The sequence below is a fragment of the Falco peregrinus genome, chromosome 5 (genome assembly GCF_023634155.1).
Source record: "Falco peregrinus isolate bFalPer1 chromosome 5, bFalPer1.pri, whole genome shotgun sequence".
NCBI lineage: Eukaryota > Metazoa > Chordata > Aves > Falconiformes > Falconidae > Falco > Falco peregrinus.
Genome location: NC_073725.1, coordinates 107,135,041 through 107,162,197, shown reverse-complemented (window position 1 = coordinate 107,162,197; position 27,157 = coordinate 107,135,041). Strand labels below are relative to the sequence as shown.

General features: G+C 44.3%; 1 protein-coding gene and 1 long non-coding RNA gene across 6 annotated transcripts; one reads left to right on the top strand and one right to left on the bottom strand.

The window, feature by feature from the left end:
• On the top strand, positions 1-23,798 carry LOC129784588 (ubiquitin carboxyl-terminal hydrolase 4-like). Of its 5 annotated transcripts, none has more exons than XM_055806000.1 (10): positions 1-131; positions 275-402; positions 727-857; positions 4,435-4,561; positions 5,702-5,847; positions 6,018-6,079; positions 13,884-14,027; positions 14,663-14,780; positions 18,099-18,272; positions 22,528-23,798. In XM_055806000.1, exons 1-10 carry the CDS (start codon positions 13-15, stop codon positions 22,699-22,701), a joined length of 1,323 nt encoding a protein of 440 aa, XP_055661975.1. In that variant the 5' UTR covers positions 1-12; the 3' UTR covers positions 22,702-23,798. The 5 variants fall into 5 exon arrangements, with proteins under 5 accessions (XP_055661975.1, XP_055661978.1, XP_055661976.1 ...); XM_055806003.1 differs by having other exon boundaries at positions 21,216-22,668; XM_055806001.1 differs by lacking the exon at positions 22,528-23,798 and adding an exon at positions 18,938-21,187.
• On the bottom strand, positions 23,618-27,157 carry LOC114010311 (uncharacterized). The gene is made up of 2 exons (XR_003551696.2): positions 27,064-27,157; positions 23,618-24,316 (listed from the first exon to the last, which is right to left on the bottom strand). It is a non-coding gene; the product is annotated as an uncharacterized LOC114010311 (long non-coding RNA).

Here is a 27,157-nt window from a genome sequence, read left to right as displayed (position 1 = left end):
TCGCGCACCGACATGGCGGCGGCGGAGGGTGGCGGCGGCGACGGCTGCGACGGCGTGTGGCCGGACCTGACGGTGCAGCGGGCCGAGCTGCGGTCGCTGCTGGCTATGGCCCTCCGGCCGGGGGAATCCTGGTGAGCCCGGCCGCACGGCCCTCCCTCCCCTCCCCGCCCCTTCCCCCCCCCCCCCCTTCCCCCGCGGGCGGCAGGGCCTGCGGGAGCGGGCTGGGCCGCGCCACCGCTGAGGGGGCCGGGCCGCCTGGTGTCGTGTGTTGCAGGTACCTGGTGGACAGCCGGTGGTTCAGGCGGTGGAAGAAGTACGTGGGCTTCGACAGCTGGGACATGTCCGGTGTGGGCGATCCCAGATTCTTCCCCGGGCCTATCGACAATTCGGGTCTCTTCAGCGGTGAGTGCTGCCCGGCGGCGCTGGGCCGCGGGGGAGCAGGGCCTGGGCCCCTGGCCCCGGGGTCTGGGAGCTCGGCCGCAGGCCAGGCTTGGGCAGGTAACTCCCATGTGCAGTCGCCTCATCGTGCAGCTTTCGCTTTTGAAGCCGTGTCTTCTGGGAAGCTGCAAGCAGCCATCCCGGCCTTGTGAGTGAGGAGACTGGTGCGGTTTCTGCCTGCCCGTGGGAGTGTTGGCAGTTCTTAGCGTCATGGCACTGTGCGTATAGCCCTTGAGAAGAAAGGGTTCTGTTTGATGCCACGCTTTCTTACATCTGTCTCCCTTTTAGATCCAGAAACGCAGAGTTTAAAAGAACACCTCATTGATGTGCTAGATTACGTATTGGTTCCTACTGAAGCCTGGAATAAACTAGTAGCATGGTATGGTTGCGTAGATGGACAGCAGCCTATTGTGAGGAAAGTAAGTATGGGTGAACCAGCTTCTCATCACCTTGGTTTCATTATCTGATCTCTACCAAACTTAGACAAAATTTATTTTGCTGCATGTCAGTTAAGACAGGATCCTCAGAAGATCCTTGGAGATAATAACGTGAGGTCTTTCTGCCTTGTTGTCTGAAGGAATGACCTTCCAGTATTAGAGTAAAAATGCCCGAATCTTCAGTGATGCTCAGCTGATGGGCTCTATAGGGTGAGAACCATGAACTTTGTTAACTTTTTGCATTATGATTATGCTCTTGTGTTGCATGGAATAGCTAGTGTGTTGGCTTAGGGATGCCTACAGATGGCATCTGGTTGAGGGACTTCAGATGGCTTGGGGGCTTCCTCTGGAGTTTAAGGTTGTTCTTGTTTTGTTCTTCAAAATTCTGGGATTCTAAAATCGCTACAAGAGGCATATGTATGGTTTTGTTCTGTAAGTCTGACTTTTGTTTGGTTAAATGCTGTCATGAATGCATTCTGAGTATATAACCTTTTGAGAAGGTGACATCTGCGAGTTGCTTTTTTGGAAATCTATCAGGCACTTGTTTATGGGTAAAAGTTTTTTTGGTTTTATTTTAGTCTTAGGTTTTTGCACTGACTAAATTGAGAAGTGCCGGTCTGTAGTGTTCATAAAGACTAATCACTACCCCAAGCAGATAGCGTTCATAGAATTTGCATAATTAATACTGATCAAGTAGCATTATGTTACAGTAAGGGTTACTTAAAGGTGTGCAAGGCTCAAGAAAGTGTGGCATCAGAGTAATAAAAGGAAGTCGGAACCTTCTCTTGCAGGCCCGCTTGTGCTGATCAGTGGTACTGAAATGTTGTCATTGTCTGGCTAGGAATTCTATGTAATGAGAAATGATGATATCTTCAGAAAATGTAAATGATCCCAGGTTCACCCTGTGTCCCCACGTTTGCTCTGCTGAGTAGGCAGAACTTCCGTGTAAACCAGAAGTGGGGGGGAAAATGGAGAAGAGTTATAGCTATAAAGGAGACGTGGTTTTAGTAGGAACAGATGATTTCTTGAGCAACAGAAAATCTATACTGAGAAGGAAAACTAGAATTATTACTAAGCAGTGCCCTTGTGAGTGAGGAAGGCTTTATTCGTGAACTGGCTAACCACTTTCGCAAAGCCTGGCATGTTATTAGACGCTGCCTTTTCTGAAAGATTTGGGAGTGGGACAAGAAGTTTGGAAGCTATAGGGGAAACACTTGAGTGGAAGGCTTACTTGTATGAGCCTCCTTTCATTGGCATATCAGATACCACTGTTCAACACTGTAATTATTGAGGGCTAGAGCTTAGAGCTAGTGTTGCATTATGGATGTAAGATGTCAGGTTATTGTGGTGCAGTTAAGAGTAAATTTTTAAGGTTTTGAATTGCTATGAGTGTTCAGTCTCTGTTTATTGCTTGTTTATTATTTGAAGTGGATTTTTATATTAAGAAAAATGTTCAAATATAGCAGAATAGTACGTTTGTGGGATGCTACAGCTTCTTGCAAAAAATATAAAGTGAAAGGTCAGTGGGACACACAAAGCTGCAGTATTTCACCTGAGTAGAATGTGTTCAGTATCTGGTTACATACTCTTCAGATAGCTCTGGAAGTAAAGCACTTAAAGCATTCAAGGACCAGAAGTTTTAATCCCTTTCCTAAAGCTGGATCAACTGTAATCCATACATCAAAATATCCATAAAAGCTGGATTTGGGAAGTAATTTTCAAGCATCTTTGTAATTTTACAAGCTGGGGTTTCTTCCATTTCTATATGCCTGATGATCAGAGGCAAGTATAGGAAGATTAACTTAGATTTATTTGTAGGTCAGGTTTCTTTCCATAATCTCAAACCATGTTTTTGGACAGTCTTCTATGGAGTCCTGTTGAAAAGTGTATTCATGTGCAAAATACAGAACAGTGTGCTTCCTCGGTGGTTGACAGCGTGTTGTGCTCAAATTGCTATCCATCCAACAGGATGACCTGAGTTTTACTTCGACAGAACAAGCTAGCTGATCAGACACTGTTTCAAAGACCTCTGCAGGCCATTAGACTCTTCTTGACATTCATCCGTCCTAATGGACTCGGTGGTATGGTCAGAAACTTCTTGGAAAAGTTCTTCTGTTTCTGCATATGGTTCTTTATTTGTTTCTACCTATAGAATACTGGAGAACAGGAAGTCCCATTGAATGAAATTCCTTCTGAAAGAGAAATGAAGAACTTGTGAATTGGTTTCTTTGCATTCTTTAAAAAAAAAGTCTAATTTGCCTGTCAAGAAGCTGTTTGAACAGGGAGTTTTACTTTCACTTTCTGTTGCAACAGCAAAATAGTGAACATCTTTCCAACTGTATTTGTTAATTATTTATTTTTAAAGCACCTTGCATATCTAATACAACTCTATAAAAGCTCAGAAGAGGGAAGCATAGTTTAGCCAAATTCTCACGGTAAGTCTTAAGTCTTAATTCTTTGTTTCTTTCCGCAGTTGGGTGGAGGATTTGTAAAATGATCTACTTCTGTATCATTTTACAGAAGTAGATCATAGCAAGTCTGGTGTCACGCGAGTGATACAGAATATTTCAGTTGGAAGTGAGCTACAACAATCATCTAGTTCAACTGCTTGACCACTTCAGGGCTGACTGAAAGTTAAAGCAAGTTATTAAGGGCACTGTCCAAATGCTTCTTAAACACTGTTACTTGTAAAAATTGGACCTGCTGGTTCAATGAAAATACGATCTCAGTTTCATAGGCTTTATAGCTACAGAGAACTGTGGAGAGAATTGAGGTGTATTTTGGTGGGTTGGTTGGTTTTGGTTTGGTTTTTTCCTCCAGTTATATCAGAGTTGTCTTATAATTGGCCTCTGAAGTGTGCTTTTCTTACTGGTATAATGTGTTTTATGATATGTAGGTGAAGAGGGGTGCCTAATCTTACAGAATACATTTCTAAAAATATGCTGAAAGCTAGTGGGATGGGTAATGTACCTATTCGATTTTCTCTCAAATGTGAAATTGATGTAAAAATGACTCTGAAATAAAGCAATGTCATCAAAACTAGTTCTGACATAAATTTACCTGGTTTTTTGCAAGGAGACAGTAATAAGGCAGATTGTGTATACCACGCAGAAAAGTAATTAATGCTTTGTCTTACTCCCTTCTAATAGAAAGGATTCTGTTCCAGTGTTCTAGGCTTGTTTTTTTAATGTAAACCTTAGCCAAAGGCTAGAAGCAAAAGGTATTTTTTTTCTAGAATGCTTTGACTGTGTGATCAAATATTTTTCATGGGTAATTAGCTGGCACTATCAACTCAGCTGTGATGATGGACCTTTGGAACTGTGCAGTGTGGAAGGAAAGCATGGGGATTTCTTATGTTTTAAAAACAAAAAACCCCAAAACAAGCTCACAGAGGTTGTGACTGATTTTGGACTTCAGAGCGAGTCGGTGTTCAGTTTACGGGTTGACTTGCAAGACATGTAAAGACTTAGAGTATTTAGGCAGGGGTACCTTACAGAGGATTGCCCAGTGGTTTAGCTTTGTGTTCGTTTCATTTATCGCATCTGCCTTCTGTTTGCAGGTAGTGGACTTTGGTGTGTTTGCGAAGCGCTATAAGGTTGAAGTTTATCTTCTTGAGCTGAAGCTGTGTGAGCGCAGCAATCCTGACAATGTAATTAGCTGCCACTTCAGTAAAGCAGACACTGTTGGTAAGTAGTTCTCTCATACCTGAAGCTGTGCAATGGTGCTACCTCAAGAGATACTTTGTGCCCCCCTGAACAACAACAGTGTTGGTAAACTGGAGCAAGTCTAGTGGGTACCAACAGGATAGCTGGGAGTTGGAGCATGTGATGTGTGAGAAGAGGCTGGGGGAGCTAGCTGTGCCTGGGGAAGAAAAGGCTTTGGCAGGACATTGTAACACCTATGAGGAGGTTACTGAGGATGTGAATCAGGCTACTTATCGAGTCATGAACAGCAGACATAGTCATAAACTGAAGCGGGACAAATTCCAACGGAATAGAATGAAAACGTTTTCCCTGTTGGGACAGCTGGACATTTGAACAGGGCCCAGAGGGGTGGGGGAATCTCCTGCCTTGTAAGTTTCGAAGACCTGACTGGATAAGCCCCAAGCAGCCTAGTCTGAATTCAGTGTTGACCCCACTTTGAGCGATTGGACTAGGAACCTCCTGAGTTTCTTCCAGCCGCAGTTGTGGTTAAGAGCTTCGAGGAGCGTGTTGCTTACTAAGTAGCGTCCTTGAGAAACAGCCACATCACTCACGTAAAGCAGTTCCATTTCTGGTTTTCCTGTGATTCCTTCCTGGTGTGTGAATATTTATAGAGATCTTAATGGTTCTTCCTGCACTTCTGTTCTTCCTGAGGTTTGGCCCATCTCCCTCTCTGTATCATCGCTATATTTTCCCATGTAAAAATGCTGAATGTCATCTGTCCTATATGTCCATAAAGATGCTTTTTTTCAGTTTGCTGATGTATGGCCTGGCAGTAGTAAGTGGAAAGACTTCCTTCTTGAGCCTATTGTTTTCAAACGATGACTGTTTCACAGAAGCTGGCTTTTGGGCAGAAACCTGTCAGTGTGTTCTGATTGTTATTGGTTTGAGGGCTTGACAGGCAAATACATGACTGAAAATCCAAGCTTTTCATTTTTTCAGACTAAATATTAGTCAAGTTATATGGGAAATTATAACTTCCATGATACTTTTCGTACCCGAAAGGATCTTGAAGGATCAAGGATGTACTTCCTTGCTAAATATCTGGCTTGTCGTTTTGTTTTTTTTTTCCAAATCACCCAAGTTTTAGGAATTTTGGTGGGTTTTTTTTTTCCTCCTGAACAGCTACCATCGAGAAAGAAATGAGAAAGCTATTTAATATCCCAGCTGAGAAAGAAACTAGATTATGGAACAGGTATATGAGTAACATGTATGTGCAGCTCAGCAGGCTGGATAGCACAGTGCAAGATGCGGGGCTCTATCAAGGTCAGGTAACGGGCTTTTTTTTTAAGATTCTTATGTACTGCTTTCTCTGATACGTAGTTCTTTTCACTTGCCTTTTATGTACTTTGAGCAAACCTTGAAAATATCATTTTGTAAATGTTTTTAGTGATTTTGAAAAGTGTGTAGCACTATCTTTATTACCTGAACTTTCTTTCAGGTTGTTCTAATAGAAGTGAAAAATGAAGATGGCACGTGTCCTGGACAGCATTTCCTGGCAAAGTAGGCATGTTTAAAAGGCTTCTGCTGTTTTGTCCAGCTTGTTCACTAGGCTTTAGTGACCACACGTTCTCTGTGAATACCTAGTTATCAGTGGCTATCGTGGCTTATTTTGGATATTTTGAAGAAGGAGGTGAAAATTTTGAATATGAATATTCTTCAGTGGTTTTGCTGTTGGTTTATTGTCTTAGCAATGGTCTTCTGTTTTAAAGCCCATTTCAAATAGGCTATGTAAGGATTAAATATCTTAGATTTCTATAGTGTTAGGAGACAAAAGTGCTCTTTACATTGAGCTAGTTTACTTTAAAAGCTACCTCTACACACTGCACAGTCTTCTACCATTGTAGAACAAAAAGGATCTTGGAGTAAAAGCTGCCAGTCATGAATGCTCAGAGTTCTGGTAGTTCCTTCTTAAAAAGGGTATAGAAACAGCTGAACAGCCCCCCCCTGCCACCAAAGGCAATTGTAGAAGCCTGTAAATATTACACAGATATCCTCTCACTGCTATCTCTTTTAGAGTAGAGATGAGTAAGAGAGGGACTTCATGAAATACTGTATAGAGTGAACGGTATAGAATGGGCACTGCTTGTAATAGTAAGGAACTGTTCAAGTCCTACTACAGAGAAGTAAAATTCTGTGATTTTACTAGTCTGATGGCCTACTTGCTTTCCTGTGAGTAGGCCACCAGACTTGATATGGAAAGGAAATATTTTTCTGTACAGTATGGTTAACTTCTAGAACTTGCTGCCAAGTGATCTCATTTGAGATCAAGATCTTACTGGTGTTAATTTGAACAGATCAAATAGGTCAGTGAAACCTATTTTGAAACAGTTCTCTCCTACTGAAATATAATACTGGGTAAATGGATCAGGAGAATGCTGGTGTTAAGAGAGGCAGCTGTGCAAGACCAGATTATAACATTTTATTTCTACGCAAAGCAAAGCTGAAATGGAGCCCTGTAGCATTCCCAGGCCTCAGGTTTTTTCTCTTTTCACCAGCTAGTCTGATATGTAAAGACTTTTAATTAACCTCTAGTGATAATTAAATGAAAATGGCTATTGGTATGCAGATTAATATTTTCTAATGACACAGAAAGAAACATTTGCTAATTGTAATGTAAAACTTTGTAAACTTTGTAAAAAAACGTGACATTGTTTGACTTGATGCTGATAATGGTGACTGAAGGAATTCTATTTAAAACATACGTGTAGGAAGGAGTGTCTATTCCTTTGTACTTTGCCTTCTACTTAATCCTATCTCAGGCAAACATTTTGCTCCGATATTCTACTTCTCAGCTAGAGAAAATACTGCTTAGCCAGGACCGTAGGGAATTTCATATTGGAGTTCTTCCTTCAGGTTGCATCATACTGGGATTCATCATGGGCTCTTTTAATGCTAAAAGCTTACAGGAGAGTTTTTCTGTGTTTAGAATTTTGATGACATAAACCAAACGGGATGTGGAGCGCTGTGCTGTTGGTAGAGGAATGATGAGCATCTGCATCGCTGTCCAGGGCCAAAAGAGGCCTTGGACAGCTGAAAGTTCATGTCATTCGCTACTTGCAGAATATGGGTGTGCAAGGTGATTGTGGCGTGGGTGGGTTACCTGTCGTGAGGATTTTTCCCCACCATTTACTGCATGTCAGAGGCACTGGCTCCTACTAGGGCGAAACATTTTCCACATGTTGGGCACCCTTCCCGAGTGTTTGTTTCCCCAGCCGTCAAACTGGCTGACATATTACAGAAGAAATGCTCTTAAACTCCACAGCAGTTCTTGGGTGGTACGTTCAGCGTACGGTTGGCCATTACTGTTTGTTAGTTTGCTGCTTCCTGAGGTTCAAAATACTTTCTTCTTGTTGTAGTTAGAAACTGCTTTTACTGCCAGGCAAGGTTTCAGAAGAGGGAATGGATTATACTAGGAATTTCAGAATTGGAGGCATACTTTGTTTATGAAGGGAGATTATGTCAATGACTCTGTGAAACTTAGTCCTCTTTAATTGTTACTTAGAAGGCTCCCAAAATAAAACCCTGAGATGGGGGCGTTCCAGCTGAGTCCTAGCACACACTGTTTTTATCCTGGGTATAAATTTCTTAGCACAAACAAACAAGGAGTTGTCAGATTTATAAAAATGGCACCTTTTCCATCAAGTGTTGCATTTGAAAACAGGAGTAAAGTTGTATTTAGCATCTGCCTGGTAGCTGTCTGCCTCCCTTTGCAGTGTGCAGCAGTAAAATACCTTTCAGTCTTTTGCTTGCTGCTAGAATTTTACTGCAGTTTCCTCTTCCTGCTCTTCTGTTTACTGATGGCACGGTATACTCGGTGGACTTTCTTTGCCCCACCTGGTACTCTCCTCCGTAAAAATGTCGAGGGGCTGTTGCTTAGTTCACGCATCCTGTAATGCGTGTGTCTTTCCTCAACTACTCTGTCTTGACTTAGGCATCTGTTCAACCTGGTATACAGCATGCAATGATATTACATGCCAGAAATTATTGTACAATTTTAAGACCTTGGTGGTTGATACATATTTTGTAGGTACATAATGCCATAATTAAATGCCCTTTCATATTTAAAACTCATGTCCTTCTCGCAGTTCCTTGTATGCTGATGATTTTAGAAGACCCCTTCAGCAACTAGGCTAAATATTTTGTGGGCAGATCTTTATTATGTGACTTTCACGTGCTTGAGTTTGCAGCAGATGCCATGCTTTCAGAGTAGCATTGAGTGTGTAAGAGAAGTTAAGGATGCTTTTGCATGTCAGAGCTTTCTAAATGAAAAATCCCTTACGGCCTCTTCTCTGCCAGTGAGATCTAAGTCAGCTTTTCTTGCTTCGACAAAAACTTCTTGTCACAATATTCTTGATGTGGAGGCTTTTTTTTATATTGGTGGCTTAAAGGAGGACTAATTCTACTGTATGCTCTGAAGGTAGCCTCAACTGAATTGAAATATTTTTCCTGTCTCAGTCTTGCAACCTTTTACAGTATTTCTTCAAGCTGTTCAGCTTAGCAGTTTTTCTACTTATCAACCATATGGCCTCACAGTTTTCTGCACTAGATTAATTTAACTTTGTCCCCTTTATGCTGCAAGTCTCCGGATTTCTCCTCAGTTGCCATTTGTGTGGGTTTTTGACAGGTTGCATAGCAAGATATGAAACAGCTGTCTTTTAATTGGCATATGGGGGGCAATGTGCATCAGTATTGTGAAACGAAGTTGTGTACGTGAGGACGAAGGATGTGAGCCCCAAATGCACGCTGGATTCTGTAGGAATGTGATTCCAGTCCTGGCTCAGTCTCTTGAATGTGAGCTCCTGTAGCAGCCTTGAGGCAAACCCAACCAACCAAGTCAGTGGTCAGTAGGGAGGTGCTGAGTGCGTCAGAAGACTTTCTGATAACTGACACACTGATCAAACTGCATGTGGAATGGTCGTGTCCTGTGAGGTTGTCAACAAATTTGAAAAGTAGACTAATGAGAGGTTTCAGAAGGAGCCAAGTGAATTGTTGAAAAATGAGCAAATAATTTTTGTACTAGAAGACTTAAAGTATTATATCAGTGAGAAATGTAAAAGGTGATTTTAACACTGTAGTGGGTTTGCATGGCGAAGTTTTAGTAGCAGGGGGGCTACAGGGGTGGCTTCTGCGAGAAGCTGCTTGAAGTTTCCCTTGTGTCTGATGGAATGACTGCCAGCCGGCTCCGAGACGGACCTGCTGGCCAAGGCCGAGCCAGTTGGCAACAATGGTAGCACCTCTGTGATAACATGTTTAAGAAGCAGGAAAAAACAAACACCCCGCAACAAATTGCAGTGTAAGAGAATGAGACTGTGTGAGAGCAACAGCTCTGCAGACATTGAGGTCAGTGCGGAAGGAGGGAGGAGGTGCTCCAGGTGCCGGAGCAGAGATTCCCCTGCAGCCTGTGGTGAAGACCATGGTGAGGCAGGCTGTCCTCCTCAGCCCATGGAGGTCCATGGTGGAGCAGATCCCCACCTGCAGCCTGTGGAGGGCTGTGGAGGCGTATGTCTGAAGGAGGCCGTGGCCTGTGGGAAGCCCACACTGGAGCTGGCTCCTGGCAGGACCAGTGGAGAGAGGGGCCCACGCTGAAACAGTTTGCTGGCAGGATTTGTGACCCCGTGGGGGACGCGCAGTGGAGCAGTCTGTTCCTGATGGACTGAAGGCCATGGGAGGAACCCACACTGGAGCAGTTTGTGAAAATCCTGCAGCCTGTGGGAAGGGCTTGCACTAGAGAAGTTCATGGAGCACCGTCTCCCGTGGGACAGACCTCACACTGGAGCAGGGGAAGAATGTGAGGAGTTAGAAGTGGCAAAGGCAGCGTGTGATGAACTGACTGCAGCCCTCATTCCCTGTACTGCTCAGTGGGAGGACGTAGAGAATTTGGGAACGAAGCTGAGCCCGGGAAGAAGGGAGGGGTAGGTGTTTTTAAGTTTTAGTTTTAGTTCTCGTTGCCCTACTCTGATTTGAATTAATAAATTAAACTAATTTTGCCAAGTCGCAGCTGTTTTGCCTGTGACAGTAATTGCCGAGTGATCTCCCTGTCCTAATCTCAGCCTGTGAGCTTTTTGTTATATTTGCTCTGCTCTGTCCAGCTGAGGAGGGGAGTGATAGAGTGGCTTTGGTGGGCACCAGGTGTCCAACCAAGGGCAAACCACTACAAGCACAAAATCTTCTGTGGGATATGAGAAATGGAAGTTGAAGAAGGAACTCCACAGGCAGCAGATGGAGACGAGCACAAACCAATGTTCAGGTGATGAAGCCGGATACTCGTGCTGCAAATGAAATCAAGGTTTCTGCTGACTGTAAGGGGTGTTGATCATTGGAACAGTTTAGCTATGGTCTACTGGGTTAGCTGTTGCTGGCCACTGTGAAACCATGATGGCAGATTTTTCTGGAAGATGTATTTTAGCTCAGACAAGAGTTACCTTGAGAGACTGAAATTGTCCTTAAGCAGGAGGACTGATTGAGCAGTAATACCACGCAGTGTCATCCTCAGAGCTGTGAAGTTATTTTATCAAATCCCTGAACTGTTGCATGGTTACATGGAGTCTTTCTTTGCTATAGTTTACTCCTGTATAGGTTTTGTTGATGAAATGTAGCTGAATGTGTTTATTCCTGTCAGAAGAATTGCAGTGGTTCTCAAGGGAAGCTGCAGGAGTTTGGCACCTTCCAGTCCAGTGTCTGTTGTGCGTACAAAGAGCAAACTAGGCCAACTGAGAGTAGTTTCAGTGGTAACCCACTGAGTAGCCCAGAATGTTTTGGAAGGTTCTAAGTCACAAACTTCAAAGAAGAAATAATGTTTCTCTCTTACTTCAGTGAGGTGTTGGAGCCTCCATTTCCAAGGGAGCAGAAATCCATTGCTGTGAGAGGTGGCAGTGGAGAGAGAAGGTGGGTTTGACCAGTCGGTGTCTGCGTATTCCACAGAAACCCCTTTTGGGGCATTGGGGATAAAAAGCTTGGCGTCCAGGACTTCTATTGTCAGCTCTGTGTGCAAATGAGACAGTCTCCTGAGGAGCCTGCAGTACTGTGGAGTCATGAACAGTAGCTTCCCGGTCTTAAAATGGGAAGCTTTCAGAGAAAAAGATTTTCCTTTGTTACTCTCTGTGCCTTCAACCTGGAATCGTAGCTGCTATTGTGACTATCTTGTGAAATGAGGGGGAACAGCTGTGCTTAGTAAATTGTCAATCTTTCTTCTGTTATTACAGACAGATGAGTAACTTGTGAAATGTAAGAGTGCTTAGAATTTTTATCTTCTCAAGTGAATTTGATTTTTATGGGTTTTTTCCCTGCCTGCTTGGAAAGCTGTTGGCCTCTCTTTTGTTGTTTTACTTTCATGATCCTTCCCAATTTTCTAACAGGAATTTGCTCGGTATCCTTGATGCCTTTGTAGGTGGGCCTTTCCCTGCTCTGACTTGTCTTTTATCTTTGTTTTCTGATCCATTTTTTAATCTTCCTCCTTAGATCTTAGCGTATTTTTTTGTGTGTGCGTGGGGTACTGTTGAAATACTTCTTGGAACTCTTCAGTTGCCATCTGACTCTTTGATTATGCACTGCCTCTATGCTTCTGTTGGAAATTTTGAAATCCTTAAGGTGTTGTCCTCCTTTTCTTGTCTCCCTATCAGATTTTCTTCATATTATTTTCCAAGCATCTTGCTCTGTTCTCTCACTGGGAACAAACATGAAGCAGAGATGCTGCATTTTCAAGTCTGGCATTTTTTAAATTGCCCTTCTTTGCTTCTATTTGAAGCTTTTGAAAATGTGTTTGTAGTGCATTTACATGCTGTTGTTAGCTTAATTGCTTTATTCTTGACCCTTGAAACTCCCCCAGGTGGACCACCAGTGTGACCCTCTTGTTCTGTTATTGATCTTATCTTTGTGTCCAGGTAGTCTTGAGAAGTTCCACCCTCAACCTTGCAATGACCAGAAGGTTGCGTATTGTCCCAGAAACGGTTGTCACGGTTATTTCGGTAATTGTTCATTCTCTCTAGTATACTTTCCAGTACACTTCTTGGTTGTGCTGTCTGGTTGAGGGTTTTTTTTTTTAGCATGCTTCAGGCTTAGACTATGTTTGGGGTTTGTGTTTTCATCTGGGAGCTCTCATCATAACTTGCTTCCTTCTGTATTTACTTTACTTCTACTTATTTCCGAACGGGTAAATTTGTCCAGCTCTTCTGCCTCCTCTTGGCCATTATGGCTTGTTCTTTGTCTTGTAGTTTTTGCTCTGCAGAGGTTTTCCAGGACTGTTTTCTTAGTAGCATGGGAGCGATGAATATTCATTTTTAGTTTGTGTCATTTGAGAATCAAGGCCTCATTAAGAGAGATACAGGAACAGGCTGTAGCTTGAGGGCACTGTCCTGTGCTGGTGCTCTGCTGTGCTGTGGGTGCAATTAGCTACTGTTGCGTGGCTGTTGGTGTCCTGCACCTTTTTGCATTCGGTTTTGCTTGTTGACTTGGGCAAAGATGGGGAGAATGGGTAATTTCCCAGTTGGGTCTTGCTGAGGAGAAATTAATCAGTATCAAAATAGTTTCTTTAAGCTTATGTATGTAGTACTGGCGTGTGGTTTTGCCTTTTTTATTGAACAAAAGCTGTCTATGACAGAATGCCGTGGGATTTTAGAGCCTTGCTGGCCTTTTGTAACATTGTGTTCTGGTTCTTTCCCGGCCGAGGAGAGTAGTGGTGTAGAACAGCCTGGGATTCACGAAGGGATACCCTTGGGGCTTGTGAACTTTTTTGATCTGTTTTAGTATCTCCAGTCTCAAAATGCTGAGGATTGCTATGCACACCCCATGTACATAGCAGTGTGTTTTGCCTGCAAGTTGTAGTTGTATCAGCTAGGCTCAGTAACAAACTATTTTGTGCCCACCCACAAGAAGATAGATGCCACAGTATCTTCTTACTAATTAATGTTCTGTTTGAGTGATGGTTTGGGTTTCAGATAGGCAAGGACTGACTTTGTTGCTTTGGGTAAGTGTTTCAGGATTTTTTTTGCTTGCTTGTTTCAAGGTGGTTTACTCATAAACTTAAAGCTTGCTTCCCTGTCACTCATGCCATCCAAATTGCCTACTTCCTTTGGTCTGGGACCCAGATTTTGCTTTAAGCAAAAACTGTTACTCCTGCTTCTGATACTTCTGTCTGATGTTTGTGTTCCAGACAAGTGTTTGGAAGTGTGATCACACAGATCAAAGCAGTAAATTCTGTGTGTGGGAACTAACTGTAATGTGGCAAGTCCTTGGAGTTTTGCGGGAGGTGGGGCTGGGGGTGAAAAAAGCAGTAGCCCTGTTCCTACTTCTTTCTCCTTTCTCCCAGATCAAGCACTGCAACTAGCAGAAACTTTACTACCTCTTCAAAATCATCAGCAAGTTCTTATTCCTCAGTGTCTGCCACCTCTGTCATTACTAACGGTGATAACAGTAACTCCTATGGACTGAACAGCTCCCACCTGGGCAGGGGGTAAGAGCAGGAATGTTCTTTTTGTTTCTTCATCCTTCATGTGAATAATCCTGTGCATCCTTGCCTGTACAGAAAAGGACTGTGATGGTGCTCCGTGAGGAGGTCTACTACTCTTGTGTACTTGTTTATCACACTTTGCTTTTGAAACCGCTGTGTTCTGCTGTTCCTTGCTCACTTGCAAAAGTAGCGTGTGTTCCTGAGCTTACTAACTACCAGGGCATTGCCTGATTTTGGGTGGACTGGGGGTATGAGGGAAGGGATTGTATTCTTTTCTCCATCTGTCATTAATGTAGAAACCTTTCCAGGCAGAGATCATAATTTTCTTATTAGCTCGTACAGTATGTTGTATAGATCCTTGCTGCATTCGGATAGTGTGCTGTGTACTTATAGACAGAGAAAATTAATGTGTTATGAGCCATAGATTAATAATATGCTGTGTAACAATTAACACTTCCAAAGTTATCACATACGCTTCACGTTCCTGGTATTTAGTATTGGCGGCTATGAAGCAGCAGAAACCTGTAGGCTGGTTAAACTGTTTAATTAAACAGTTTTTCGACTTGTATTTGATGTGGCTTTTGAACAGTATTGAGACTCAATAGACTCATTGTGGAGTTCACTGTGTTGTCTTTCAGAGGTTCTGGATTTGTCTGTAACTCTTACAGCTGCAGGGACAGCGCTTCCCTGACACAGCCTGGACTCTGCGGACTCAGTAACCTTGGAAATACCTGCTTCATGAATTCTGCATTACAGGTAAGAATTGGAAAGAACCCTTCTTAGAATTAAATAAAAGATCAGTCTCACAGAGATTATAGATTAAAATCTCTGCAAGGGGAATGTGATTCAATGAGGAGACTGTGCCTGGAATGGAAAAAAACCCCACCAAACCAACAACCAGCCAACTCCAAACCGAAAAATTGGTTCATATTTACTTTTGCTTATGCATAGCATGTTAGTACTATAAAACATAGTACAGTATGAAGGACTGGATCTCAAATACATGACTTCTGAAAAGGCTGTGGGCTAACTGTAACGTAAGGTCCTAGTGCGGTGCTATGACAAAAATGGGCTGATGTGGAGGATGTTTTGACTTGTGTGGGCTACATAAGTGACATAAGCAGGTCACTGCATGCAGTTCTGGGGTCCGTGTTTAAAGATTCTTGAAAAATTAGGAGTATGAAAAGCCCCAGGAAGGGTTCAGGGTCATTGTGTGGGCTGTTAAGGTTGTGACAGTTATGCAAAGCTAATAATAATTGGTATACTTATTTAATTCAGTCTCTTAGGTTTATGTGGTTCATTTTAAAAAATGCAGAAACATATTAGGGAAAGTTGTTTGCTAAGAAATTGAAAAAATTTTGAGCCGATTTTTATGAACTTTGCCTATTGCTTACATCAGACTTGTAGTGCGGTACTGTATTGGGTCTGGCTGAGCCCACAGCAGCCCTCACAGCGCTGTGCTTTGTACTGGGAGCCAGAAGGGTGGTGATAACGCACCAGTGTTTTGACTGCTGCTGAGCAGCGCTCACACAGCATCAGCCCCAGTAGCCTGAGGCCTGGGAGTGGGCGAGACCTTGGGAGGGGACACAGCCAGGAGGGCTGACCCAGAGTGACCAACGGGATATTCCATACCATATGACGTCTGCTCTGATACAAAAGCTAAGAGATAGGAGGAGGAAGGTGGGGCATGCGCTGTTTATGACATTTCTCTTCTGGACTAACCGCTACGCGTACTGAAGCCCTGCTTCCTGGGAAGTGACCGAACATCATCTGCTGATGGGAAGTAGAGAGTAACTGCTTGCTTTTTTTTTTTTTTTTTTTTTTTTCCCCTCTTCTCCTTTGCTTCCATGCGTATGACTTTTGCTATTGCTTCATTAAACTGCCTTTATCTTGACCCACAAGTTTGGGGTATTTTTCCATCTTATTTTCTCCCCCTCCCCGTTCTACTGAGGAGGAGAGTGATAGAGTGGCTTGGTGGGCATGTGGCATCCAGCCAATGTCAACCCACCACAGGTACAAGTGCTGTATAATGACTTCTGTCGCTCTGTGGTAGCTTTGAAAGCTAGAACAGGTCTTAAAATAACAGTAATGCATTATGCATGTGGTATTCAGGATACACAATAAACTTGGAATGCCTTGCTTTGTTTGACATGACTTTATTTTCAGTTGTATCATGGTAACCTTAAACCAAATCGTTTTCTTGAACTTTATAGCTAAGACACAACTTCAACAATTAATTTTTATTGTCAAAGTAACTTAATCCAAACATTCTTCAACCTCAATTTTGCATGCAAACTAGTCGTGTTAAGGACCAATTGCTTTCCTCTATCAACCGTAGGCTTTAATTTTCTAGACATCAGTCTTTCAAATGCAAATTTCTGCCTTTAGATTTTGGAGGTTCTTGAAATTTTGTCAGCAGCACTCTCCCAGTGAGAGGCTGGTGTCAAACGTAGCAGTTCTATAAGCACTTTCATGTCACTTGCCTGGAGAAAGATACTAACACCTGGGCATTGGAACTGGAACAATTTGATAGGAAATAAATTCCACAAGGTACACATCAAGGCAGTGAAAGTGGAGTTGGCTGAAGGGCAGGACTACACTTTCCTGGCTCTCCAGGTTGCCAGGTGTAACTGTGCTGTTCCATCTGTGTAGCTACACCTAGTGCGTGAAGCGCTGTACGGGCATCTGGTGCAGGTCCTGACATTTTAGGCATTCAGAAAGAGCCCAGTTTAGGTTTTCTTGATACGGCAGTGCGTCAAAGCCCTAATAATTTTGATCATATCTTAGACTTGGTTCTCTTTTTGTTCACACATCCAAGTCTTGCCTTACTTATCCGAGTGTTGCTTCTTGCTATGAGCTTTGAGTCTGTGAATTACTGAATTAGGGAATCTACTATTTGTGCTAATTTTACTTGTGTGCTGAGGTTTATGGTGATTTCCCAGAATGCAGTAAATCATTACCGTGGTACACTGATGATAAGTATATAAATGGGAGAGCAGATAGAGTGGTATCCTTCCTGCCTTTAAAACTCACTAAGTTTTTGATGGGGATTCTTTTTAATGGCATTTGGTTCTTTGTAGGACAAAGTGTAGCTTGTGTTTCACCTTTAGGAGAAGCCCTTGTTCCTCCTTTTGTCACTGTTACTTATATTAGGATTTTAAGATGAGAGAGTGAATGAGGGGTGTAGACTTGAGAACATTAATGTGACATCTCTAGAGACCTTCCTGACCCGTTCTGTGCAGCTTTCCCTATAATGCATCGGTAAGGTAGCCTACCCTGCCACCTCAGTCCTGTGTGGAAAACCAGGTCGGCATCCATTAATTACAGGAACTGGTGAGTGTTGGCAGGACTGTGATTGCAATCTTGTACTCTTCTGGCACTTGCAGGCTTGGATTTTTTTCAGACTTCAGCATTACACCAGGAGACATTACACAAATTGAAGTGTTAGTGGGAGTTACAGAACGAATTAACAAAATGTGGAGGGACATAATAAGAAAAGCAGATACCTTCCTTCCAAAAGTCTGTAGGTTGTTTTTTTTTTTCTGAAGGTTGTTTGCTGTTTGCTTTCCTGAACTCTTAAATGCAGTAACTTTAAGTGAATGCTTAAAATTATTCTGCACCAAAGAATGTGATGCCGGTTTTAAAGAAATTCCTGAAGGAGAACCAAGGAGCTGCAGAGCAGTGAGCCTTATGCCTTAAGCTAGATCAACCAGTAGAAACCGTTCCAGAGGGAAAGCTGACAATCTGGGGGCAAATACACTCTACAGGAGAGCAGTCAGTGTGGCACCTGCAAAAGAAAACTTGTTTCCGAAAAGAGCTGTTAGTCTTTTGAACACTGATACTTGGGGGTGTGGTTTTTTTAGTTCAGCCATGCTCTGATGCAATGGTTATAGTATCCCACCCTCCCAATAGGTTTTTTTCTTTGTTTTTTTCCTGAGTGTGTACTCAAAAATTCAGCCTTGCCGGTTTTGTTAATAACTTAGTACATATTTTGATGTGAAAATTGGGTTTATTTTGTTGGTACACAGATTTATTGTCCTGTGCAGTAAATTAATCTTCTTAATGCTTTTTCAGTGTCTAAGCAATACACCTCCTCTGACTGATTATTTCCTGGAAGATAAATATGAAGCTGAAATAAATCAGAACAATCCACTGGAGATGAGAGGAGAAACTGCAGAGGCCTATGCAGAGCTCATTAAACAGATTTGGTCTGGGAGACAGTCTTATGTGGCCCCTCGGATGTTTAAAGTAAGTACTCTGTGTTCTTGTAGCATAGCTCTTTGACAAAAGAAACAGTGAAAGCTAATACACCTTCCGCATATTTTGATGTTATGAAAGCAGTAATGACAGAACTGCTTCGGAGTTGTTTCACATTTTATATAAATGCTTTTCAAGGAATTTGGCCAGCCAGTAGTGTCATACCCTGGGGTTGGTTACTGCTCCCTAATGTTAAATGTCTTAATAAATGACCTTCCAGCCTGAGAACTGCTTAAGCTGCATCGGCACGATCCTTGCTACAAAACTAGGCAAGGTCATGTGAATTGCCAGCTGTGAACTTTAATCAGTGGGAAGAGGTATTCAGGTTATGAAGTGGAGAGCAAAATGCATCTCCTTGTCTACAATGTTGTTTATTGATGTAATGCTCCCGGTGCTTCAGTTGAAAGAACTGCTTTGCGCTGAATACTGCAACGTAGCAGCTGTGTATGAACCCCTAGAAAAAAATGTAACTATGTCTTTTGTTTTAAATAAAATGCAGGGATGCTCCACTGCAGAGCAATGTAAATAAAATATCAAGGAACACTAAGAATTTGCTTCAGTTTGAAATGTCAGTATGTTGTGGATGAATAACATCCCTAATGCATGAAATAAGCATGACCTGGTATTAATGTAAATGTGCATCTTGTTATGTTTAGGCTTTGCATGGTACAGTTTTGAAGTTGAGGGTATATGCCTTTGAGACCTTGGAGCAAAAGTCTTATGGACCACAGAAATCTGTCCTCTGTAGAGTGATACGTAGTTCTGAAACAACAAGATATTGTTTGATTTCTGTCACTTTGAGTTGCTGGCACATCATTCACTGCTATTGAAGCTTTCTGTAAACTTCTGTTCAGAGGAAGTATGTGAATCTGTAGTGGACATCAATAAAAGTGTCTTAATGTGGGCTGTTGTTGTTTTAAGACTGGAACAGGGATTACTCTTTATTTCCTAGTGCAGGTCACTTGTGACTTTTCTAACAATTCTTGCTGATACAGTGAGTGTTAACTATCTCCGTAATACAAACAACCCTTCAGTTTGGGTTCCATTACAGTTGTCATCTTTGACTGGTTAAAATGTACTAAGCATAATTCTGCAAGTCTGTTGGACTGTGTATTTATGAGAAAGCTAGCGATGGTCACTAGGGCTGACTACTCCTTCAGCTAATTGTTGGTTTTCCTGTGGGACCCCTTTCTATTGTTGTTTTTTTTTTAGAAGCAGGAACACTTAAGTGGCAGTGTTGTGACGTAGCACTTAGGAAATAAGAGGCTGCATATGGGTGTGTTGTTTCTGCTGCTTGCTAACTAAGGCTGTTAAGTTTCTTAGGTTCATATCACGATTCTTAGAATAGCTAGAGATTACTGTGGCGAGATTTTCAATCTTAGTTTTAAGCCAGTTTTGTTAGTTTATAAGTATCTTCTGCAAGCATTTTCAATCTTGCGGTCTACCTGCTTCAAGGTGCTATCCTATAGCAGGTCTGTACTATGGCAGCTGTAGGTTTCTGAAACAGAAATTGAATTACAAAATGCATCCGGCAGCTAGGTTTGTACTTGCATGTGGATTTGAAGGGGACTGGGAGCATTTTCACGTGGAGGTGCCAGGGGTGTCCCTCAGACAAGGGTCTTGAACACACGCCCTGGGCATGGGGTTGTAAGCAGTCATTTTGTCCCCCTGGTAGACAGCAGAGTATTAGACGAAATGAACTGTTAGGCCAGATTTCCTATGTGTGCTCCCTCATGGCCTCTAGACAAACGTCATGCCTGAGCTAGATTTAAACCCAGGCTGAATAGGGTGCACGGAAGCACTGGTCAAGACGAGGGAGAACCAAGGTGTAAGTGATTTGGCACAGCCGTGGATCTCGATGAATTCCTGGTGTTTGGTGCATCTCCTTAAGAGGTTTAACTTGAGGTTTTTTACCTTTCTGGTGCCATGGAAATGGGTACACTGATCTTAAAGCAACTTTACGTTTTATTTAATTTATATCTGAATTCAAACAGCCTTGGGCTCCAGTTACCCCCTTTACCTAGTAATTCTGTTACGCCATTTTCCTGACAGAGGCCAGAAAAATCTCTTCTGTTTGTTTTTTTCTTCCTGTCTTTTTTGTCCTGTTTCCCAGTCAACGCTGATATTTGAGCCCCTTGCAGACACTTCTTTGTTGCTCTGAAGTTGGCAAACATCGTGCTCCCATTAAAATGAGGCACGTAATAGTGAAGTGTCTTTCCCTAAGTGAACTCACGCTCCCCTGATTAGGCTTTTGCCTGTTGTCATGGTACAACCAGCTGCAGCATACTGACAAATGCAGAGTCCAGAGTAACTACATTGGGTAGAACAATGCTTTAGGAGCCTCTAAAAGCCAGATACAATAATGATTTTTAGGAAGTGTATGTGACTAGTTGTTATTTCTCTTAATGGGCAATAATTTCATGTCTCTTGCCTTTTCTTGCTTAATACAGTACATGTGGCAACACCACAAGAAGGAGTACATTTGATCTTTTTTTCTCTCGAAGAAATGCTGCTAATTGTGGGATTGAAAAGATGCCCACCATGCCTTCATTTTATGTGGGTACTTCCTTTCGTGCAGTGTAGGAGATGCACGCGTGTTTCTGCCTTGCATCCCTATCACTGCACTTGTTGGAGTTTATGACTCTGTTCCCATCTCAGCATCCTGGTTAGCAACTGTGTGTGTATCTATGCACTTATTTAACTTGAGATATAATATATCAAAATACATGGTATTGTACCATAAATGAAGTCTCATGCTAGGAAGAGCCTTTGATTGCATTGAATAGACAAATGCCCGTGATCAGATGCCCTTAAGTAAAGAGTTTGTAAGTTGTATTGTGAAAGCCTTCAAGGGATTGTAAGTTGTCTCCTTTTATACTTTCTGTAAGACATGGACCTTCATTTTTCTACTTTTTTTTTTTTTTTTCCTGGAAGCTGTAACTGCAGTTGTCTGTGAGAAGCAGGAGGCAGCAGTCTGTTCCTCGTGGAGGAGAGTGGAGCATATCTCGTTAGCAGCTTGCTGTCCTGAATAGCAGCGTGTAACCGTCACTGTCTCCTTGGCTCCATTCATGCTTTTGGCATTGTGTGCGCCAAGGAATACCTGATCAAGTGACTCGGCCAAAATAGATACATTACGTTTGACTTGATGCAGGGTCTTAGTTTCACTGAGAAGAAATCTTGGTGTGTTATGCTGGATGCACTGGTAGACACTCCCTTTCTGTGAAACTTACCCGTCAGTATCAATTTTCTCAGTTTTTTCTCAGTTTTCTTTGATCCCTGTGCTTAGTCTTAAATAAACGAAGAAAGTGTATAGTGGTTGTACCAGAGCATTAAATAGGCATCCACAGCTTGCTGCCAGCTTCCTATGGGCTGCATAATGAACACTTATCCATGACAGAAACCAGAAAGTATCTATTACCTTTAATTGAGTGTTTCTTTGTTCATATTTGGAGATTTAGTTTGTAGGAAAAGGCATTCTCAGCAATGAAAATGGCTATATTGGGTTACTAACAGCCAGCTGATCTCCGTGCTGGAGAGCTGGATCCCTGCGGTAGAAAGGAATTAATTAGGAGACATCAACACATCAAGTGCACGCACACTTGAGTTGTTCTTTATTTGGTATGTTCAGGACGTGAAAGGAAACAGTTGTATTGGTAGGTGTTTTGAGGTGATAACCACCAGTGCTGTAGCTCACTCCTGAGCCTCATCGCTAGGTTTCTCTTTCAAATTGAGTCTGAAGCCCCTGGCTTGGGTATGGGACTACAGGTAATTCTGCTCTGTCCTGGAATTTTTGCTCCTGTTGCATAATACTTGCTTTTAGACAAAAGCTGAGGCATTAATTTGGGGATTTGTTCACAGGCTTTTGTTACAATTGGGGCAAAGAGTTGCATAAATGTTTCTTCAGAAATTAGCAATTGCTCAAGTTTCAAAGGATCTTGCAGCCTTCATGCTCAGAGGTGTTAGAAAACGGATCATGTCCTCAAGCATTGGTGCAGTATGCAAACATACACCCCATCTTTGTAATCCAGGCTGAGGTGCATGCCGCTTCTTGAGAAAATAAGCGAATTTTATTTTATATCTGCCTTTATTATTTACAGGACCATTCTCAGGGGAACAATTATTAACTAACCAATTGATTATGTGCATTTAATCCAGAAATTCCTTTGCCTTTGTTGGGAAGCTGGGTGGGAAAGGGAAGGCGGGTGCGTGTTGGTGGTTCTAACGTGTTGCTTTTGTGCTGTTATAGGAGCTTGTCAGACCTGAAGAAGGAAGAGATATGGCAAACCGCATTGGTGCATGTGGGTGTATGGAGTGTTTGGCAAAGACCAAAGACTGTGTGAGGGAGGTTTTTGAAATGGCCACTAGAGCTGCTTTGCAAGCCTGGCGTGACAGGAAAAAGTGTGGGTGCCTTCTCTTATAAAGTGTGGCCAGAGGAAGATGGCCAAAGCAGCACCCTGCACTTGAGTAATTTTGAAGTGCTGTTTATTAATCTTAGTGTATGATTACTGGCCTTTTTCATTATCTATAATTTACTTAAGAGATTAAAAAATAGAGTCATCTTGCTACCAGTATTTAGAAGCCAACCATGATTGTTATAACAATCTGCATCAAATTCATCTGTGCACCCAAGGTTAACCTCAACATTCCTCTAACAAACCTTTTCTGCACTCACAGGATATGCCAGGCGCTAATTGAAGACAATTCTCTATCTTCTTTCTTCTCTCTAGAAAGAGAAAAAGCTGTCAACACAGAGGATTGGTCTGTAACTACTTTCTAACTAACGTCCTGTTCTAACTGAGTACAACAGTTACATGGCTGTATGTGGAATCAAGTGTGGCTTCAGTGCTATCACATTTAGGAAGATCTGATTTTCATGGCTCAGTGGTGTAAAACATTAGTTTGAAAATGTGATCACTCTGAAATGACCAAGTCCCATTCAGCTAAGGAAAAGTGAGGGTTCTGTGGTTTCATGTTAGTTACCTTTTAGTTACTGTGTAATTAGTGCCAGTTTAAATGTATGTTACCAAAAAAAAATCTGTTTACCCCAGCTTAGATGTAGTATTTTTTGTGTAATTGGTTTTCCTAATACTGTTACTTGTAACCTCTGCGTTAAGGTGTTCTGGGTTTTTTAAGAAACTGTGTTTGAAAATAAAGTCCGATGGAAAGCAGCTGGTCCTCTTTCCCCTGTTCGTTTGTAAGAGTCTGACCCATTTGAATGATTTGAGTGGTCTGCACACCCAGGAGGAGCTTTTTCCATGACGTGCCGTAGGGATGAGAAAAGACAGCCTGCTCACACTCAAAGCTTCTGAACTGTTCAGTTGCCTTAAGTTCATTGCTGGACCCAGTTTCAAAACTAAAAGGAAAAAAAAGAAACTTTTTGTGTAAGTTTGGTTACCATGTAGTGATCAGACTCCTAACCTGTGAACTTCTTGCTGTTCTGCAGCTAACTAAACTCTTTCTGTATTTTCATTTTTCCAACAACTAATAGAATAAAGGCAGTTTTCTAAGCTCCCTGTATCCTGGTGTCTGTATTCCTCACTCTGGGGTTTTGGCCCAGCATATTGACAGCCTGAATCAGAAACACCATTTTTTGATACAGCTGTGGTAGGATTTGCTGAACAGTTGCAAGTGCTTTAATACTTATTTTTGTTCCCCAGCAAGTGATACCCATCTGCTGCTCGCAGCAGTGGTGAGTAGCAAAGCTTCCCAGGAGCTGCTTTTGATACTCAAACCAGACGAGAGGGCATCAGTTGAGTTGGATTTGTTGGTCTTGACTGTGGGAATAGACGAGCAGGAGGCGGTACGTAGGAGGGGAGCGCAGGAAGAAGGGAGGAGATGGCAGCAGTGTTGCTGTAGAAGCATGCAGTGATGCGCAGCATGCCGGTCTACTGTCTACTGTCGTGTGTGTGCTGCTCGCAGTGGTATTTGCGGCAGCTGCTGTTGAGCTGAGAGCCTCTGCCTGCAGGGCTGGGCAGGAGGGAGGTCCAGTTGCTGATGAGAGTCCATGGAAGTGAGCACCTAGCTGTATCCATGTCCTAAAAAAATGCCAATGTCACTTTTTTTTTTTTTTTTTTAAATGGTCCCGATTCCTTTTCCTGCAACAAAGGAGAAAGAGCTCCAGCTGTGGGAGTGCCCTGTACCTCTGGTCCTTGTCCTCCCTCTACAGCCGTAAGACTCCCCAGAATGAAGCACCTGGCCAGCCCGGTGGTGGCACCCACCCCACCCTTCCCTCCTTCCTCCCCGGGTGCCTGTTCTCCACCTGCGTGGGGTGACGATGTGGAGCAGAGCAGGACGTTCCTAGCTGCAGCTGCACAGGATTTCATTCTCTGCCCCGCTGACACGCTTACTCACTCCTGCAGTTCCCTTTTTGAGGGTTCTGTTGGGTGGTTTAGGGTGATGGTGCCATTGAGCAAAACCGGGGGTGTTCATTCTGGCAGAGCGCCTGGGTTGCAGTTCTTTATGGTGACGGTTACAGAGCAGCTTTGCAGCTGCTCTTCAGGGGTTTTGAGTAAGGTCTACATGTTCCTGAGACACAGCTTGTGACAACCCACAGCTGTTGATGCACCTCCACCCAGAAGTCAGTAATTTAGCATCCCGGTTTTAATTTAAGCTCTTGTTAAGCTGCAGCACCACCTCCCCACCTCTTCCGTCTTCTCCACCAGCTGGCGTTACGTTTCCGCGCCTGGCCTGCCTTTCTCCAAGTTCAGACACATTAAGTTAGTGTCTCCCATTTACAACCAGAAGCTCCAGCTCCCTCTCCTTGTCCCTCGCACCGCTGGCGTCAGAGCAGAAGCCTGCTCAGGAGCACGTGGTTGTGAAGTTATCAGTTCTTTCCTCAGCCTTCCTGCCTTCAGAGGCTGGCAGCCTGGCTCCCTTTGGGTTCCTGTCACATCTGTCACCTCTGGAAGCCACCTTTGTTGTGGATGAAACGGCTGAGGACACAGATGGCCAGGCCAGACCTGGGAAATGGGCGCTCAGCACTGACGGAGGGTGACCAGCCAGGCAAGGAGGTGTGAAGGAGCAGGAGAAAAGCCGGGAGCCAAGCGCCAGCCCCCCGTCCAGGGGAGGGAGTTTGGTTCCAGGAGCGCAGAGAAGATGTAAGCAGGAGGCTGGATGGTATGGCCTCGTGGCCTTTGTGATTACTCACTGCTGTTGCTGTTAAACAGCAATCTGACTTTGCAGGACAACTGTCACTTGTCACACAACTTAAAAGGGGTCCCTTGAGCCCATCTAGTCCCTCAGGAGCTCCTGGCGCTCCTCCGGATCCACGTTCAGCAGAACGTGTCCAGGCACGGGGCGTAGCTCTGGGCCAGCGAAGTTGTTCAGCTCACTCGGTTTCCTGAGAACTCGCTCACTGTGGAAGGGAAAGCTCAAACCTGCGCTTGTCTGAGGAGGTCGGGGCCCCAGAACCAAACTCCCTGCTTCAGATGAAATCCCCAGGTCCAGCCAGAGGACTGAAGGTGCCAGTCTGGGCAAGCGTCAAAAGCGGCAGCAGAGCAATGCCTCTGCGGCACTGCCACAGGGGTCACCCTGAGGAGAAATTCCTCTTCTTCAAGCCACCGTGGCTCACTGTGCCCAAGGGGCGGGTGAGGAGTCTGCGTGAACTGTAACCACCAATTTACTCAAGAGCAAAGACATGTCACGTGCCTCTGCTCCTCCCCACAGCTGCCGCTCTGATCTCTCCCGGGACACTTGTCATGGCTCCTGCTATCAGTCCTGCAACATGGTGCAAAAACTGTCAGCCCCCCAAGATGCAGGCTAATCAGGCGAGTCCCCAGAACTCACCACAGCCAGGAACTATTCCGGTTCCCAGTTGTGGGGACAGGTGCCAAGAGTGGCCCAAAGCAAAATCCCTGGATCCCGCGGTCACCTGGGCAGCCAGGCCAGAGATGCAGCATTTCGCAGTGCCCTGTTAGTGACGGCTGGCACTTGGGGATGTCCCCACTGCCAAGCATCAAGGAGAACGCAGAGCATCCCCCTGCGCTCAGGGGCCCAGGCTGCCTTGGCCGGGGGCCAGGGCTGATAAGCAGCTGTCTGACCTTGGGGCTGTCAGGAATGGAGCTCACTTGGTGCAAATGCTGGCTGGAGCCTTGGCAGGGGCTCCCTGCTTCCCTGTGGGAGCCGTGCTGGAGCCGAGGCCCTTGCTCTTGGTCCCTGAGCTGTGCTGCCCCGCGGTCCCTGCGGACATCACCCTGGACTTAAGTGCCTCTCCCATGCTCCGGAGGAGGGCCATGTCCCAGCACAAGGACCCGGGGGGGAGCAGCTGGGCCAGCTTGCGTGGCGTGGGCGCGGGCAACAGTCAGCGTAGTTCACTGGGGGCTGCCTCGAATCCACCAGAAAACAGGCAGTTGTGTGGTGTGCATTGAGAACTTCCAGAGCAGAAGCAGTAAGGCAAGAACTGGAAAAGCCAGGGATGGGGAAAAGCAACCGCTGAAGTAAAGGGGAGGCTTTGCCTGCCTCGAAGGGGTGGGAGAATGATGAAAGGGGGTTGAAGAAGGGAATTTCTGGCCCCTCTCAGACCCCTCGTGCTCCTCCTGCTGGCACACAGCCCGAGGGTGTTTCTCCCCAAAGCTGCTCGCCTTGGCAGCCCTGCCCCGGGAAGCTGCTGCGGCCCCCGGTGCTGCGGCCCCGTCCTCGGGGGCTCCCGCTCCCGTGAGGGTTTGAACTCCGGGGACCACCTTGCGTCGTGCTGATTCCCCGCAGCGTTCCGGGCCGTGGCCGGCGCTCCCCTGCGCGTTACCCGCGGAGCTGCAAACCCCCCGGCTCCGAGCCTTCGACTCACCAGAAAAGGCCCAGCCCCCCGGGGAGCTGGGGGGCAGCGGGGGCGCAGCGGGGGACCGGCCGGGGAGCTGCGGGCTCGTAGGTCTGCGCGCACC